Below are 14574 nucleotides of genomic sequence, written 5' to 3' on the forward strand. Positions count from 1 at the left end.
TCTCTCTCTCTCTCTCCCTCTCTGAAATCAATGAAAATGCATTTTAAAAATATAAAATTAAGCCCAGTACAAAGCAGGTATTCCAAAAATGGAAGCTGAATCCAAGTAACCTTCCAAGTTTTAAATTTTTATTCACTGTGATAGAATATATTCCATCTTAGAGCATACAATCTCCATAATGTCCTTACTTGTTTTCATTTTCTATACTCTACCTTTTCTAAATAATTAGATTTTCTATGACACTTTTCCTATGCCCGTAATGGAGATTTAACAAATTTCTATGGGTTTGTCTAAACCTGTTGAAGTAGAGACCTGTTTCATCCTATCATACTATAATTATATAGATTTTATTATAGTAAAGAAATATACATTCCTCCAGTACATTGCAGTTGACAAAGAATCTTCATATCCACTTTCTATTAAAATATATTTTATTTATTTTTTACAGAGAGGAAGGGAAAGGGATAGAGAGTTAGAAACATCAAGGAGAGAGAAATATCTATCAGCTCCCCACTGGGCATGTGTGCACAACCGAGGTACATGCCCTTGGCCGGAATCAAACCCGGGACCCTTGAGTCCAAAGGCCACCGCTCTATCCACTGAGCCAAACCTGTCAGGGCTATTTAATCCTCTTAACAGCGCAGTCAGGTTGGTATTATCTCCAGTGTTTTTAATCCTCCCGTGAGGATATGGTTTTTTTTTAATTGATTTTCAGAGAGAGAGAGGAAAGGAGAGAGAGAGAGAGAGAGAGAGAGAGAGAGAGAGAGAGAGAGAGAGAGATATTGATTGGCTGCCTTCCGTATGCACCCTAACCAGGGCAGGAACCTGCAGCCCAGGTAAGTGCCTGGACTGTGAATGGAACCCGCAGCCTTTCCTGGTAGGGAGGACGCTGGAACTAACTGAGCCACCCGGCCAGGGCAGTATTATCTCCATTTTACAGGAAATAAAACTGAGGCCCAGAGAGAACAGAGACTTGCCCAGGGTCACTGGCGAGTGAGGGGCAGGGCAAGGACTTGGATCCTTCAGGCTGTGTGCTCCCAAGGTGGAGTGGGTGTCTCCCCACTCTGCCCGGTCCGAGTCTTCGCACACCTGAGGACGGCTCAGTGCCTGCCGGTTAACGAGACATTTCCTGAGGCCCTACTCTGTGTAGGGACCCCCGCCCTTTAGGTGCTCCCACTCCTGGGAGAGGTGCACTTACACTAGGGAGTATTTTGCGGCTGTTTTAATACAGCTCCAACGACGTGGCTGGGGTCGGGCAGATCTGGAGCCGCTGCCCAAGGACAGGGCTTTAGGGGGGCACTTGAATAAGGCAGGGGTGGGGTGCAGCCCCCCGGGCACAGATGAGGATGGGGAAGGCCAGACCACCTCAGGCAGCAGTCGTTTAAGGAGGGTGGGAGTGTGGGCTGCCGAGAGCTCTGGCTGGGAACCGGTCCGGCTCCCTCCGGACCCAGCCAACAGGCCCGGGCTCCGGAGCTGGTGGTTCAAGGCCGGGGCGGTGGGGGCCGCTCGACTGCAGCCTCCGCGGGGCCGCCGCGCTGAGCCCCGGGACTCGGGCCTCCGTTTCCCCATCTGCACCGGGACCGCAGGAACTCTGGCTCCACCGCGGGTGCGGGTGGCCCTGGCCGCCGCCGCCTGCAGCTTGTGGGCGCCGGGGGCGGGGCGGTCGGGGCGGGCGGGGAGGGGGCAGCTGGCAGTCGCCCAGGCCCCGGCCTCCGCCCGCCGAGTCCCCGCGCTGCCCCGCTCGCTCCCGGCCGCCGCCGGGCCCTCCTCCGGCGCGGGGTGGGGCCGCCGCTTTATCTGCGCGCTCGCGGCCCGGACGCGCCCGGCCGCCTCCCCGCTCCGCCCGCGCAGGTACCCGGCTCGGGGGGCGTGGGAGGAGCGGGCGGGGCGCGGGGCGCGGCGGGCAGCCCAGGACCGGAGTTGGAGGCGCGGGTGCGGGAGGGTCACAGGGGAGGCGGGGAGGGGAGGCAGGACCCGCTGCGGGAGCCGGGGCTCCTCGGGCCGCCCCGGGAAACCCGCTGGAGCGGCGATCCTGCCGGGGGAGGGGAGCATCTCGGGGACCAGGGGGCGGGGGCGGGAGGAAGGGCTGCTGCTCCCACCGATTAGGGACCTAGGGAGGCGGGGCAGGAAGGGGTGCGAGTCGCCGGGGCTGGGTCATGTGCGGGGCTGGGGCTCTCGGCTCGGGGCGCAGAGGGGCTCCTGCCTCGGAGCCTGAGCCCCTTGCGGTGGGGAAGCCTCCCTTGCGGTCGGGAGAGCGAGGGGGTTCCCGCACCCAGTGCGGGAGGGGAAGATGGGGCCTCACCACCCGCAGCGTTCGCCTCAAGCCTAGAGGCTTTGAGGACCCAGAAGTTTCCCTGCGACGACCCTTGCAGGCCGGGCCGGAGGGCGGCCAGGTCAGGCCAAGGCTGGGGAGTTTGAGTTTGATGGGTTCCCGAGCCTGGCGGCACCTGGGGGGGTGCCCAGCACGCGCTCTGAGAGGGGTGCCGCGGGGCGTGGGCCACCTCTGGGCCTTTGGTGAGAGACCGCCCCTCCGAGCCCCGTCCCCTGCGCAGGGGCTGCCGGCTGGTCGGTGCGGGAGCTCGCGCTGTGTCTGTCTCCTGCGCGGAGTGGCTGTGGCCGCCGGACCCAACCCCTGGGTCTGCGTTCCGCCTCCAGGCTCTTCCCTGTGCCCAGAGCATTTATGAGCCTGAGCTCCAGGAGAATTCCTTCAAGTTATTTCTTTCATTCTGACTACAGTGTTCAGCACAAATGGAGGCCCCAAGTGCAGTTACAAAAAAACAACAAAACAAAAATGGTTTCTGTTCGATTTGGGGAGATATTTTCTTTAACTGCATTGGGCTGAGTTGGGGAACTGGTTTGCATGCAGGGAGGTGACCCAGTCGCTGCCAGCCAGGGATGAAAACTTGGCTTATATAATCTGTGGCCGCCCACTGGCTGCCTGGGAGCTGGCCACAGCGGATGAAGGGCAGGCAGGAGAGCTGGGCTTCCAGTTCGGTGGCCGGGCTGTGCGCTGCCAACCTCGAGCTGTGACACATGCTTAGATGCAGGTTGAAAGGGTTGTGAACAGCAAGTGACTGTAAATTATTAAAGTTCTTTGTAAACAGCGAGCGACTGTAAATTATTAATCCTGGTGCCTAACCGTGTTAACATTTCAGGCTGTGTCATACCATGTCATCCTTGTCCGTGTTCCGCAAGCAGTGGTTCTCAACCTTCTGGCCCTTTAACTACACTTCCTCATGTTGTGACCCAACCATAAAATTATTTTCGTTGCTACTTCATAACTGTCATGTTGCTACTGTTATGAATCGTCATGTAAATATCTGATATGCAGGATGGTCTTAGGCGACCCCTGTGAAAGGGTCGTGTGACCGCCAAAGGGGTCGCGACCCACAGGTTGAGAACCGCTGCTCAAGAGGGTTCACCTCTGACAACCCCAGTGTGAACTCAGGTCTGGCCTTACTGTTATTTGTACTTAATGAGATTAAACTTTGCTTTCCATGGCAAGTTAAGGTTGTCTTTAAGGGAGTGTGCTGAACAATCAGAGCCTAGAAAAGCAACAATACCTTTGAATCTTGAACAAGGAGGGGATTGGGGGATTGCCCACCCCAGTCAAAAATCTGCTTATAAACTTTCTTTAAACATTTTTTTTTATATATTTTATTGATTTTTTACAGAAGAATGGAGAGGGATAGTTAGAAACACTGATCAGCTGCCTCCTGCATGCCCCCGACTGGGGATGTGCCCGCAACCAAGGTACATGCCCTTGACCGGAATCGAACCTGGGACCCTTCAGTCTGCAGGCCAACATTCTATCCACTAAGCCAAACCGGTTATGGCTGCTTATAAACTTTTGATTCCCCCCAAAATTTAACTACTAATATCCTACTGTTGACTGGAAGCTTTACCAATAACATAAACAATTGATTAGCACGTGTTTTTTATGTTATATGTATTATATACTGTATTCTCATAATAACAAGCTAGAGGAACAAAAATGTTATTAAGGAAATCATAAGGAAAATACATGTACGTACTGTACTTATTTATTGAAAAAGCCCTTGTATAAATGAACCTGCACAGTGCCAACCCTTGTTGTTCAAGGGCCAACTGCATTTTCCATACTAGGAGGCAAAAGAAGAAGTGGAATTATAACCAAATAATATTTATGAATAGGTGTTTTTTAGGTAGGCTCTTCAACTCCAAAAGGTCAAGAAATTAATATCCTTAGTTGTTGCCCTGAACTGTTAATTAGCTGGGCTATTATTCGATGAGAGTGGTGTTTTAACTGCTTTGTTCATGTGAAAGTTCCCGGCCTGGCACACAGTAGGCCTAAAACAACTGTTGGTATGTCTCAGGGACTGAAGGGCCGTTTGAAGTCACTCTCCTTGACATTTGGAGAAAAAGAGCCAAGAGGGGAATGGACTTGTCCAAGGTCACACAGGGATTGAGTGGCTGGGCCAGGAGTAGAACCCAACAAAAACAGTGGCGCCCAGGCTGTGCCAGAGCCAACACCCAGCATCCGTGACTATTTCGCTCTTTTGCTTTTGCAAGAGTCCTTGAGGTGGTTGTTAGTCTCTGATTCTCAATGAGGAAAGCAGGCTCAGAGAGGCAAGTCACACAGCTGCTGAGTTCCAGTCTTGAGACCCAGTTTTCACACGAAGGTGGGGGCCTGGCTTCTTTTGAACTAGTCTGCTCAGGTGAGTGGTGGACACCCTCCCTTGGGGCAGCAGTTCTCTCAGTCACCGCCCGGGTGGCTTCTGCCTGGGCTGGATTTTCCTAGGCCCTTGGGCACTTGGTCTGTTGGGTTTGTCAGGCAGGCTGCTGTCTGCTTCATTCACCATATGCTCCAGCCCTGGTGGTGGTCCTTGTGCCTGGCGTATAGCAGGCACTGAGTAAAACCTGTGGGATGGGTATAACCTGGCGCTCTCCCCCTCCAACGCCCATTTACTACCCCTCCCACAACCTGGTCCTCTTTTTGTCCCCAGAGGCCTTAAGGGACTCTTTGATGGTGTATCTGGTGGAGAAACCCGAGGAACAGAGGGTAGCAAGCCTTGGTTGAGGAGCGAGGCGAGGAGATTGACCTTCAGTTTAGGAAAAGGGGAATGGGAATTGGGAGGGCTGGGGAGGTGGGAGGGGAGAGGCAGGAGGAGCTGCTCAGACTGATAGGAACTCCACTAGGGCCCCGGGATTTCAGTTCTGAGGCTCTGCCAACCTGAAAGCCTCCCAGACTTGCAAGACATGCCCGGCCAGGCCACATGCCTTTTGGATTACCTGCTAGCACGGTTTCTCTCCTTGATTCTCTCCCCTACTTGCTCAGGGATGGGGCTGCGGGGCTGTGGGGCTGCAGCCCTTCCCTGGGGGTTGCACTTCCCAGCCCCCCATCTTGGGCCTGTGGGCCACATATAAGTCTTCAGGCCTCTGTGAATCCGGAGGGGTTACTCTGAATGGTCTCTGCTGAGAACAGTTTATTTAATAAGGTCAGTGTCCCAGAAGTCCAAACTCTAGCCAAATTTCAAACTCCAGCCAAATTTCCCTGTCTCTAAATGTACCCTCAGAGAAAGGTAAATATTTAAAGAGACACAGTTAACTTTCTAAAGGCCCCACATCCAGTGGAACCAGCGATTGTGAGCTAAAAGGGGACTGAGTTTTTTGTTTTTTCAGTCTTCACCGAGGATATTTTTCCATTGATTTTTAGAGAGAGTGGAAGAGAGAGGGAAAGACAGAGCTTGCAACTGCTATTAATAATAATTAATTAATACTATTAATAATTAATAACAATAGCAGTCATTTATTGAGTTCCTAAAATGTGCTAAAACTTTGTTCTAATAAATTTAATTTTTCCAGCAGCCTATAAGGTAGATATTATAATTGCCATGAGGACGCTAAGGATCAGAGAAGGTCAATCACTTGTCTTGGGTCACACAGTTACTATGTTGTGGAATCAGGAGTCAAACTTGGTTTGTCTGAATCTGAAGTTCACTCATGAGCCTTTATAGCATCTGCTTTTTATTCCTAATACCTTTTATTCTGAATTAGAGGCCCGGTGCTCGAAATTCGTGCACTCAGAGGCGGGGGCGGGGGAAGGGGGTCCCTCAGCTTGGCCTGTGCCCTCTCGCAGTCTGGGAGCCCTCAGGGGATGTCCGACTGATAGTTTAGGCCCACAGCAGTCAGACATCTTTAGCGCTGCCACAGAGGCGGGAGAGGCTCCCACCACTGTCGCTGTGCTCACCATCCGTGAGCCCGGCTTCTGGCGGAGCAGTGCTCCCCCTGTGGGAGTGCACTGACCACCAGGGGGAAGCTCCTGCGTTGAGCGTCTGCCCCCTGGTGGTCAGTGTGTGTCATAGCTACTGGTTGTTCTGCCTTTCGGTCGATTTTCATATTAGCCTTTTATTATCTAGGATAAGGGACAAGAGCCAATCAAGTTTGCCTGATATCCATCAACCAGGCCCTGGACACCTGGTCTCAGCCCAACTTTGCCTGCCTTGCTGTGTGGTCTTGGGTAAGTCACAGCTTTTCAGCCAGCTTTTGGTTTCCCCGGATGTTTCATGTAGAGGTTAATGGCGAGTTTCCTTCTGCAGCTTAGGTCCATCTAGGAGGGCCAAGGTTAGCCTGGATTTGACCAATGTGGGAGTGGTGAGTGGGGAGGGGAGAGGAGTGGAGGTTGTTTTTAGCCCCACCCTCTGGTGACATCACACAAGACACCTCCAGTCCCTTGAAACCCCGCCCCTAGTGACCCTGACCTGTGGAAGTGCCACCCAGTGCTTGGCATCTGGTGAATTTGCCTAGTCCCACAGAAGTCATCAACCCCAGGCTCTAGAGAAACCCCTAGGTAAGCAGTGCAAGGGGGCCTGGGATAGGTGGGTCCTGGCAGCCTAGTGGGCACGCCTCAGAGATTGCCCTGAGGGTGTACCCACCCTCATCCTCTGGCTGAGGTCTAAAGGAAGTAGGGCAGCGGGACCTCTGCCATCTCAGTGCGTGGCCTCTGGGTTCTGTAATTAGGGCCCACTGTGCCTGGGGGAGGGGGAAGGCTGTGAATGAGAAGGTAGCTGGGAGCCAGGGTTTCACTGGTGCAGAGCCAGTGGGTAGCTGCTAACTGGGGGAGACAGGTCCCTGGATGTGAGCCAGTTGCTAGAAGCCTAAGAGAATAATTTACTGAAAAGGACTTGGTTGCCTGCTTTAGACCAGTATTTTCCAGAGCAGTTCTGTGGGATGCAGGTAGGTGTGACAGGAGGCGGGGCAGCAGCAGAGCGGCTAAGAGTCTGTGCTCTGCAGTCAGAGAGCTGGGTCCAATCCAGGCTCCACCTCTCTCTCTGTGTGTCTGTGTCACCTCAGGTAAGAAGCTAACCTCTGAATTTCACTATCTGGAACAAAATGGCATAATAATATTTACCTCACAGGCTAGTTATGAGAATTAATTGCAACAAGGTTGTAAAGAGTCAGCATAAACACTTATTACATTTCAGCTAGCTTTATAATATAATTATTACTGAGAAAGGAATTCTTGGTCACATAAGCTCGGCAAATGTAGGTTCAATGACAAAATGAAGCAGGCTTCTTTACTGCAGGACTTCTCAGAGCCTTTTAAAAAATATATATATATATATATTTTATTTATTTTTTACAGAAAAGAAGGGAGAGGGATAGAGAGTTAGAAACATCAATTCAGCTGCCTCCTACGCATCCCCCTACTGGAGATGTGCCCACAACCAAGGTACATGCCCCTGACTGGAATCAAACCTGCAACCCTTTGGTCTGCAGGCCAACGCTCTATCCACCGAGCCAAACCGGTCAGGGCACTTCTGAGAGCCTTTAATATACTGTGATGCCTGGGGAAGATCTAAGAGTGGGGGAGGGAGCATTTGACTGACATAATGGATCACAGAGACCCAGGAACGGGCCACCGTAGCATGTCAGCCTTCCCTGGTCTTTGCCCTTGTGGTGGGACGGAACCCTTGCTGGATTGGGGAGCTCTGGGAAAGGCCTCTCTGCCTCTGGGCTCTTGTTTCCTCACAAAGGCGCTGCATGAGATGCTTTCAGAGGGCTTTTTGGCTCCCTGAGGTTCTGAGTTGGGAAGAGGAAGCTGTAGACAAGGATGGAGGCCAGCTGGTTGAGGTGGAAGCCCACTGTCTTGAGGAGGAGAAGATCCAAGATTGGTTCCCCAGCCAGCAAGGCAGGACAGGGGTTTTCATGGTTGGGATGGCAGTGGTCCCATTCATTAGTCCATCAGCGAGGTCTGCTTCCTAAACCTGCTCTGTCCGGGGAATAGGAAGTGGAAGAGTCCTGGACTCCCCTGTTGTAGCATCTCTCATGCGGTAGAGTAATGACTTCTTTCACACCTGTCTCCCCACTGGACTAGGAAAGGCTACAGACCAGAGCGACTCCAGGAGTGTCCTGTGGGAGGAGCTTAAAGATGCAAATTAGGCTGGGAAGCAGGGGAGTGGGGGGCGGGGAGCGAGGAGGCATGTGGGCTGCCTGGACCATTTGCTGGTGGTAGAGAATATGAATGCCCTTCCTGCCCAGGTCTCCTTACCTCTTGCAGAACAAGAGTAGTTGTAATGAAATCTGATGCAAAGAGTAGTTGTAATAAATCTGATGAATGATGGACAGAAAACCTGGATGCTGAGTTCAGTAAGCTTGTTGGAGGGAACTTACTTGATGGAGGGGAGTTGTCTGGCAGGTGCCAGTTTTTCCATAGATATTTGATTTAATGAATGACATGCTGAATAATGATAGCCTGAATAAAGTAACTGGTACCGGCAAATGCTATTAAAAAAACTATAGCATATAATTATGAAATGATTAATGGCACTTGCCACCTTATCTTGCAAAGAGCAGTTTAGGGTAATGGTTACGATTGGAAGATTGGAAACAGGCATGGCTGGCGTGGCTCAGTGGTTGAGCGTCAACCGATGAACCAGGAGGTCACAGTTTGATTCCTGGTCAGGGCATAAGCCCAGGTTTTGAGCTTGATTCCCCAGTGTGAGGCATGCTGGAGGCAGCCGATCAATGATTCTCTCTCATCATTGATGTTTCTTTCTCTCCCTCTCCCTTCTTCTCTGAAATCAATAAAAATATATTAAAATAAAAGATTGGAAACAGGATTTAGATTGTACCTCTGCTGCTTCCTAGCTAGGTGGATAATAGGGTACTTAACATCTCTGTGCCTCAGTTTCCTTATCTGAAAAGTGGCATAGTATCAACTTCCCAGGGTATTATGAAGTGTAAATGAGTCCATTAAAATGCTTAAAACAGTGTCTGGCACATTGCAAGTGTAGTGTAAGCCTTTGCTATGATTTGTTTTCCTTTCTATAATCTCTACCATATCATGAAGTTCCTGAGGGCAGGGCTCAAATCCTTTTTCACTTTGCCCTCCCCTGGATCCAGCACAGGACCTGAGGCAGAAGAGCTCAGTGCTTGCTGAATGAATGAATGAATGAATGAATGAATGAGTTTTAAATGCTAAATTGTATAACCCATTATAAGTTTCCCACAGGAGAAAGTGGGCAGGGGGCAGTAAGTGGGCAGGGGGCGGTGGCAGCTTGTGAAGGGAAAGGAAGTTGGTGTGACATTCGGGTTAGATGGGAATGGAGGGTGGGAACGGTTCATAAAGTCTTGAAGGCTAGGGTGAGGGGTTAGATTTGATTTTTTTTTTTTTGGAATTGGCAACCATGGCTGGGATGGAAGGGCTGGAGGAGGAAACTCTTGTGTGGGGGTGTGGCTGAGGGAAAGGGCTGTTTTTATAAGTTCCTGGAACTTTCAGCAAAAAAGTGGCTTGTTGGGTCTCAAAGGGTATGAAGTATTATCAGAATGCAGTTAGTTGTTCTTTGACTCAACAACCACTGAGTGTCAGCTACCTGCTAAGCACCAGCGGTTCACAAAATAATGAGACAAACTGCCCAGCCTCGATGAGCTCCCATTAACAAGTTTAATGCCCATGCGAAGTGTTATATGGTCAAAGGATACGTACCTGATGGTAGGAACTCAAGTGGAGAGGTCATCATCTGAGGTTCAGGGGGCCAGGGAAAGTATCACAGATGAAATGGGTTTTGAGGGATGAATATGAGTTTGCCAGATAAGCAAGACGAGGCAAATATCTCAGGTGGAGGGAACAGCTTATGCAAACTTATACATATGTGAAACAGGCCCAGGAGGTTGGTGAGGCTGTGGCTGGATTTGAATACATTGTGGTTGAGCAATACTAGGCTGGAAATGACAGCAGGGACTAGATCACGTAGGGTAATGGAGGGTCAGTGGGAGACTAAAGGGGCTAAAAACAGAGGCAGCTGGTCTGTTAGCAAGGTCATTGTCACCACCAGGAGAACGCTGATGGCAGCCTAAACACAGGAGAAAACAACGGGCTCTTGTGTGGAACTTGGACTCAAAGGAAGTGGCTGAAGTAGTGAACCTTATTAGTGAACGCATTCCTCAAACATTTATTGAGCACCTATTAAGTGCCAGGCACTGTTCTAGGCATTTGGGACACATCAGGGAGCAGGACAGTCATGAATCAGAGCTGAGCTCTCCCTTCGGACGACTCCTTTCTTCTGAAACTCAGCGTAGGATAAGGGGGCGGGCAGGAGGGAGTGAGAACTGGGCATGGGGGTGAAGACACCAGCCCCTGACTTTGCTCTGGTCCCTCTCCCAGCTCCCTTCCCAGTCCACAGCCATGGCCACCTTGGTGGCCCAGAAGCTTATCCACCTTCTGCCCAGTTTTCGGCAGGCCTACCAGGAGCCTCAGCCATCTGTGCAGCCAGAGCCTGTCTTCACGGTAGACCGAGCCAAGGTGCCACCCCTCTACTGGAAGCCGTACATCTATGTGGGTTACCGGCCACTGCATCAGACCTGGCGCTTCTACTTCCGCACGCTGTTCCAGCAGCACAACGAGGCGGTGAACGTCTGGACCCACCTGCTGGCAGCCCTGGTGCTGCTGCTGCGGCTGGCCATTTTTGTGGGGACCGTGGACTTCTGGGGAGACCCCCACGCACTGCCCCTCTTCATCATTGTCCTCGCCTCCTTCACCTACCTCTTCCTCAGTGCCTTGGCCCACCTCCTGCAGGCCAAGTCCGAGTTCTGGCATTACAGCTTCTTCTTTCTGGACTACGTGGGTGTGGCTGTGTACCAATTTGGCAGTGCCCTGGCACACTTCTACTATGCCATTGAGCCTGCCTGGCACGCCCAGGTGCAGACCATTTTCCTGCCCACGGCCGCCTTTCTCGCCTGGCTTTCTTGCACTGGCTCGTGCTACAACAAGTACATCCAGAAGCCCGGCCTGCTGGGCCGCACGTGCCAGGAAGTGCCCTCAGCGCTGGCTTATGCACTGGACATCAGCCCGGTGGCGCACCGCATCCTGGTGTCCCCCAACCCTGCCACCGATGACCTTGCTCTTCTCTACCACAAGTGCCAGGTCGTCTTCTTCCTGCTGGCTGCTGCTTTCTTCTCGGCTCTCATGCCTGAGCGCTGGTTTCCTGGCAGCTGCCACCTCTTTGGGCAGGGCCACCAGCTCTTCCACGTCTTCTTGGTGTTCTGCACTCTGGCTCAGCTAGAGGCTGTGGCGCTGGATTATGAGGCCCGGCGGCCCATCTATGAGCCACTGCATACCCGCTGGCCCCACAACTTCTCCGGCCTCTTCCTGCTCACCGTGGGCAGCAGTGTCCTCACCGCATTCCTTCTGAGCCAGCTGGTACGGCGCAAACTCGATCAGAAGACCCAGTGAAGGGAGGTTGGCAGCTGGTAGGGAGGGAGGTAGAGTGGGAGCCCAGGGGTCCGGGCTTGGCTCCATATAGGAACAAGGCCTGGTAAAGTTGTTTGTGTCTGCAATGCGGTGTCTCTGTGCGCACGCCTCGGCTACCTAGGATGGCATTGGCTAGTCCTTGGGTTTAGGGGTTGGCCTGGAGTTCTGGGGTCCACTCCTGGGCCTGCCCTAACTCCCTGACTTGGGAGCGGGAAAGAGATAAAGATGTGGCTACCCTGGTTTGCCTCCCCACATTGCCTCTCACTACAGGTGAGGATGGGGAGGGGGAAGGGGAGTCAGCTGGGGCCAGGACCCTGGTTTGGGGCTTCCAGATTATCTAGAGGGGGTGAAGGTGGAATTTAGGCTAGAGTTAGATTTGAGCTGAGAGGCAGAGGAGGCCTCAGCAACGCCCATGTACCAGATTTCATTGGTGGGTGGGGAAGGGGCAGGACCAAGGTGTGTGCAGGATCTTACCATTGTCTGAACCCCAGCCTGGAGTTTTGGAGCTTCAGAGTCCCCAAAGGTAAAGACTGTGCGAGGTGCAGGTGGATCCCATCCAGTGCCCCCTGTCCCTCAGTCACTGCCCCTGCAGCTCACCCTCCTAGCTTTGGCCTCCATGTTCCAAATGTCCTGTTCCCAGCCATTCTCCTGGTTTCCACTGGGCCCTCTGGATCAGAGACTTTAATATGGGGATGGACTGTCAGGGAAGCACTGAGGAGGGAATAATCAGTATGGCCCAGGACGCTCAGGGCTTTGGGTTGAGAAGGGTGAATAGGAGTTTGCAGACAGAGAAGAGGAAAGGTATTCCGGGCAGAGGGGAAAACCTGTACAAGGACCAAGGGGTACGGAAGGAGTTCAGTGGGGCTGGAGCTAGGGGCGGGCTGGACTTGGGTATGTCCTGGATGCAATAAAGTTACTGTGATAACAGCTGCCTCTTTGTTTTTTGTCTCCTGTTCCAGGGAGACCCATGGGCCTGCTCATGGTGTGGTTTTGTTTTGTTTGTTTTATCTTTGCCTGAGGTGACATTGGGGCCTTGTGTACTATATGTATGAACTTTTTAATTTTTTTGGAAGGGAAGTGGGGGGGGCAGTTTTATGAAGTAAAATTTAGAAGTTAAAAGAATGTTTTAAAAATATACATCATCCTGCCTTAGCTGGTTTGGCTCAGTGGATAGAGCGTCTGCCTGTGGACTGAAGGGTCCCGGGTTCGATTCTCATCAAGGGCACATGCCCGGGTTGCGGGCCCGATCCCCAGTAGGGGATGTGCAGGAGGCAGCCGATCGATGATTCTCTCTCATCATTGATGTTTCTCTCCCTCTCCCTTCCTCCCTGAAATCAATAAAAATACATAAAAAAAAAATACATCATCCCATTTTATAATTTGCCAAAGATTTCATTTTTTGGCTTCAGTCAAGGAGGATTTTATGTCACTTTTTCATGGTATGGCTATGGGTTAACTTTTATAATAATGCTTTCTTCAGAGTACACAAGCAATATATGTACAGTGAAGGAAAATTAGAAAGTTACAGGTAAGCAAACTCCCCAAATGCCTAAGAAATATGTAACATCTATGAAGATTGTGGTTAGGAATGGAAGGACAGGATGGGGATGCCATCATTTTTGCATGTCTAAGGCTTTCACAAACGTTACTTCACTTGATCTTCTCTAAAATCCACAGTAAGCCACAGAAGGCAGAACTGAAAGCTAGTTCTTGGCTCCAAATTTTTAGTTTTCATTTTAACATTTTCTAAATCCTCTCCTATGTGGCTTCACAGTCAAGCTTTGATTTCCTTCCTGTGAATTACAACAGTAACTCATAAACCCCAGGGCATGTTAACCATTTAAGGGTAGGGTGGTGGACCCCGGATTTGGAGCCTGTGGACCTGAGCCTCGACTCCACTCTTCCTTTTTGAGACAAAGAAAACCCTGAGCGCTGGAGTAGTTATTATCTATAACTAGAGGCCCCGTGCACAAATTTGTGCACAGGTGGGGTCCCTTGGCCTGACCAGTGATCAGGCCAATAGGGGCCATCTCTCCCAGTCCTGTTCAGGGGCTGGCCGGTTGCGGGGAAGGACTGCGGGAGGTTGGCTATGGGAGCGCACTGACCACCAGGGGGCAGCTCCTGTGTTGAGCGTCTGCCCCCTGGTGGTCAGTGCGCATCATAGCAACCGGTCAACCTGTTATAACAGTCGGTTAGGCTTTTGTATATATATAGATAATAAAAGGGTAACATGCTAATTAGACTGGGCTTCCAGACATCTGACGAAGCCAGGGCTGGAGCGAAGCCACCCGGGTCCCCCGTGCCTGCCAGTGTCCGGAGGAGGGAGGCCCAGGTCCCGGGTGCCTGCCAGTAGCTGGAGGGAAGCCTGGTCTCGGGTGCCAGAGGGAAGCCGGTGTTGGCAGCCGGGGAAGGAAGGCCTACTCTTGCACAAATTTTCGTACATTAGGCCTCTAGTATTTGCAATAAGGAAGTACAACTAACTCAGCAAGAAGAAAATGCACGTTTCTTGTGCAGAGTCGCAAACGCGTCCACACAGCATATTTCCTGGAATACAGCCCTTGAATGAAGAGAGAAGAACACGAAGTCCTTCACAATGAGAAAAGGGCTCCACGTACACACGAGAAGATGGGCGGTGGTCGGTTCGGCGTGGGGCGGGGCTTAGAAGGGGGAGGAGCCTGGGCCGGCCGGCGCAGACGTTGGGGGCGGTGCCTGCGTCAGGACGGCGACGTAGCTCCGCCCCCAGCGGTGGCGCGAGATCCGAACGTTGGAGGAGGTGGAGGTGCGGGTTCCTGAGGCGGCTGGAGCCCGACCCGCGGGAGACAAGCGAGGCTTCCTCAGCCGCC

At 52.0% G+C, this 14574-nt stretch overlaps 1 protein-coding gene across 1 annotated transcript; it reads left to right on the forward strand.

The window, feature by feature from the left end:
• The first annotated feature begins 1756 nt into the window (after positions 1-1756).
• On the forward strand, positions 1757-12654 carry PAQR7 (progestin and adipoQ receptor family member 7). Its single transcript, XM_081086622.1, has 3 exons — positions 1757-1851; positions 6399-6499; positions 10646-12654. Exon 3 carries the CDS (start codon positions 10667-10669, stop codon positions 11711-11713), a length of 1047 nt encoding a protein of 348 aa, XP_080942748.1. The 5' UTR covers positions 1757-1851; positions 6399-6499; positions 10646-10666; the 3' UTR covers positions 11714-12654.
• Positions 12655-14574: the final 1920 nt, after the last annotated feature.

This window comes from Myotis nattereri (assembly GCF_964212035.1).
Source record: "Myotis nattereri genome assembly, chromosome: 3".
Classification (NCBI taxonomy): domain Eukaryota; kingdom Metazoa; phylum Chordata; class Mammalia; order Chiroptera; family Vespertilionidae; genus Myotis; species Myotis nattereri.

Coding starts and splice junctions, on each gene's coding strand:
- PAQR7 (XM_081086622.1), top strand. CDS start 10,667: ATGGCCACCTTGGTGGCCCAGAAGCTTATCCACCTTCTGCCCAGTTTT.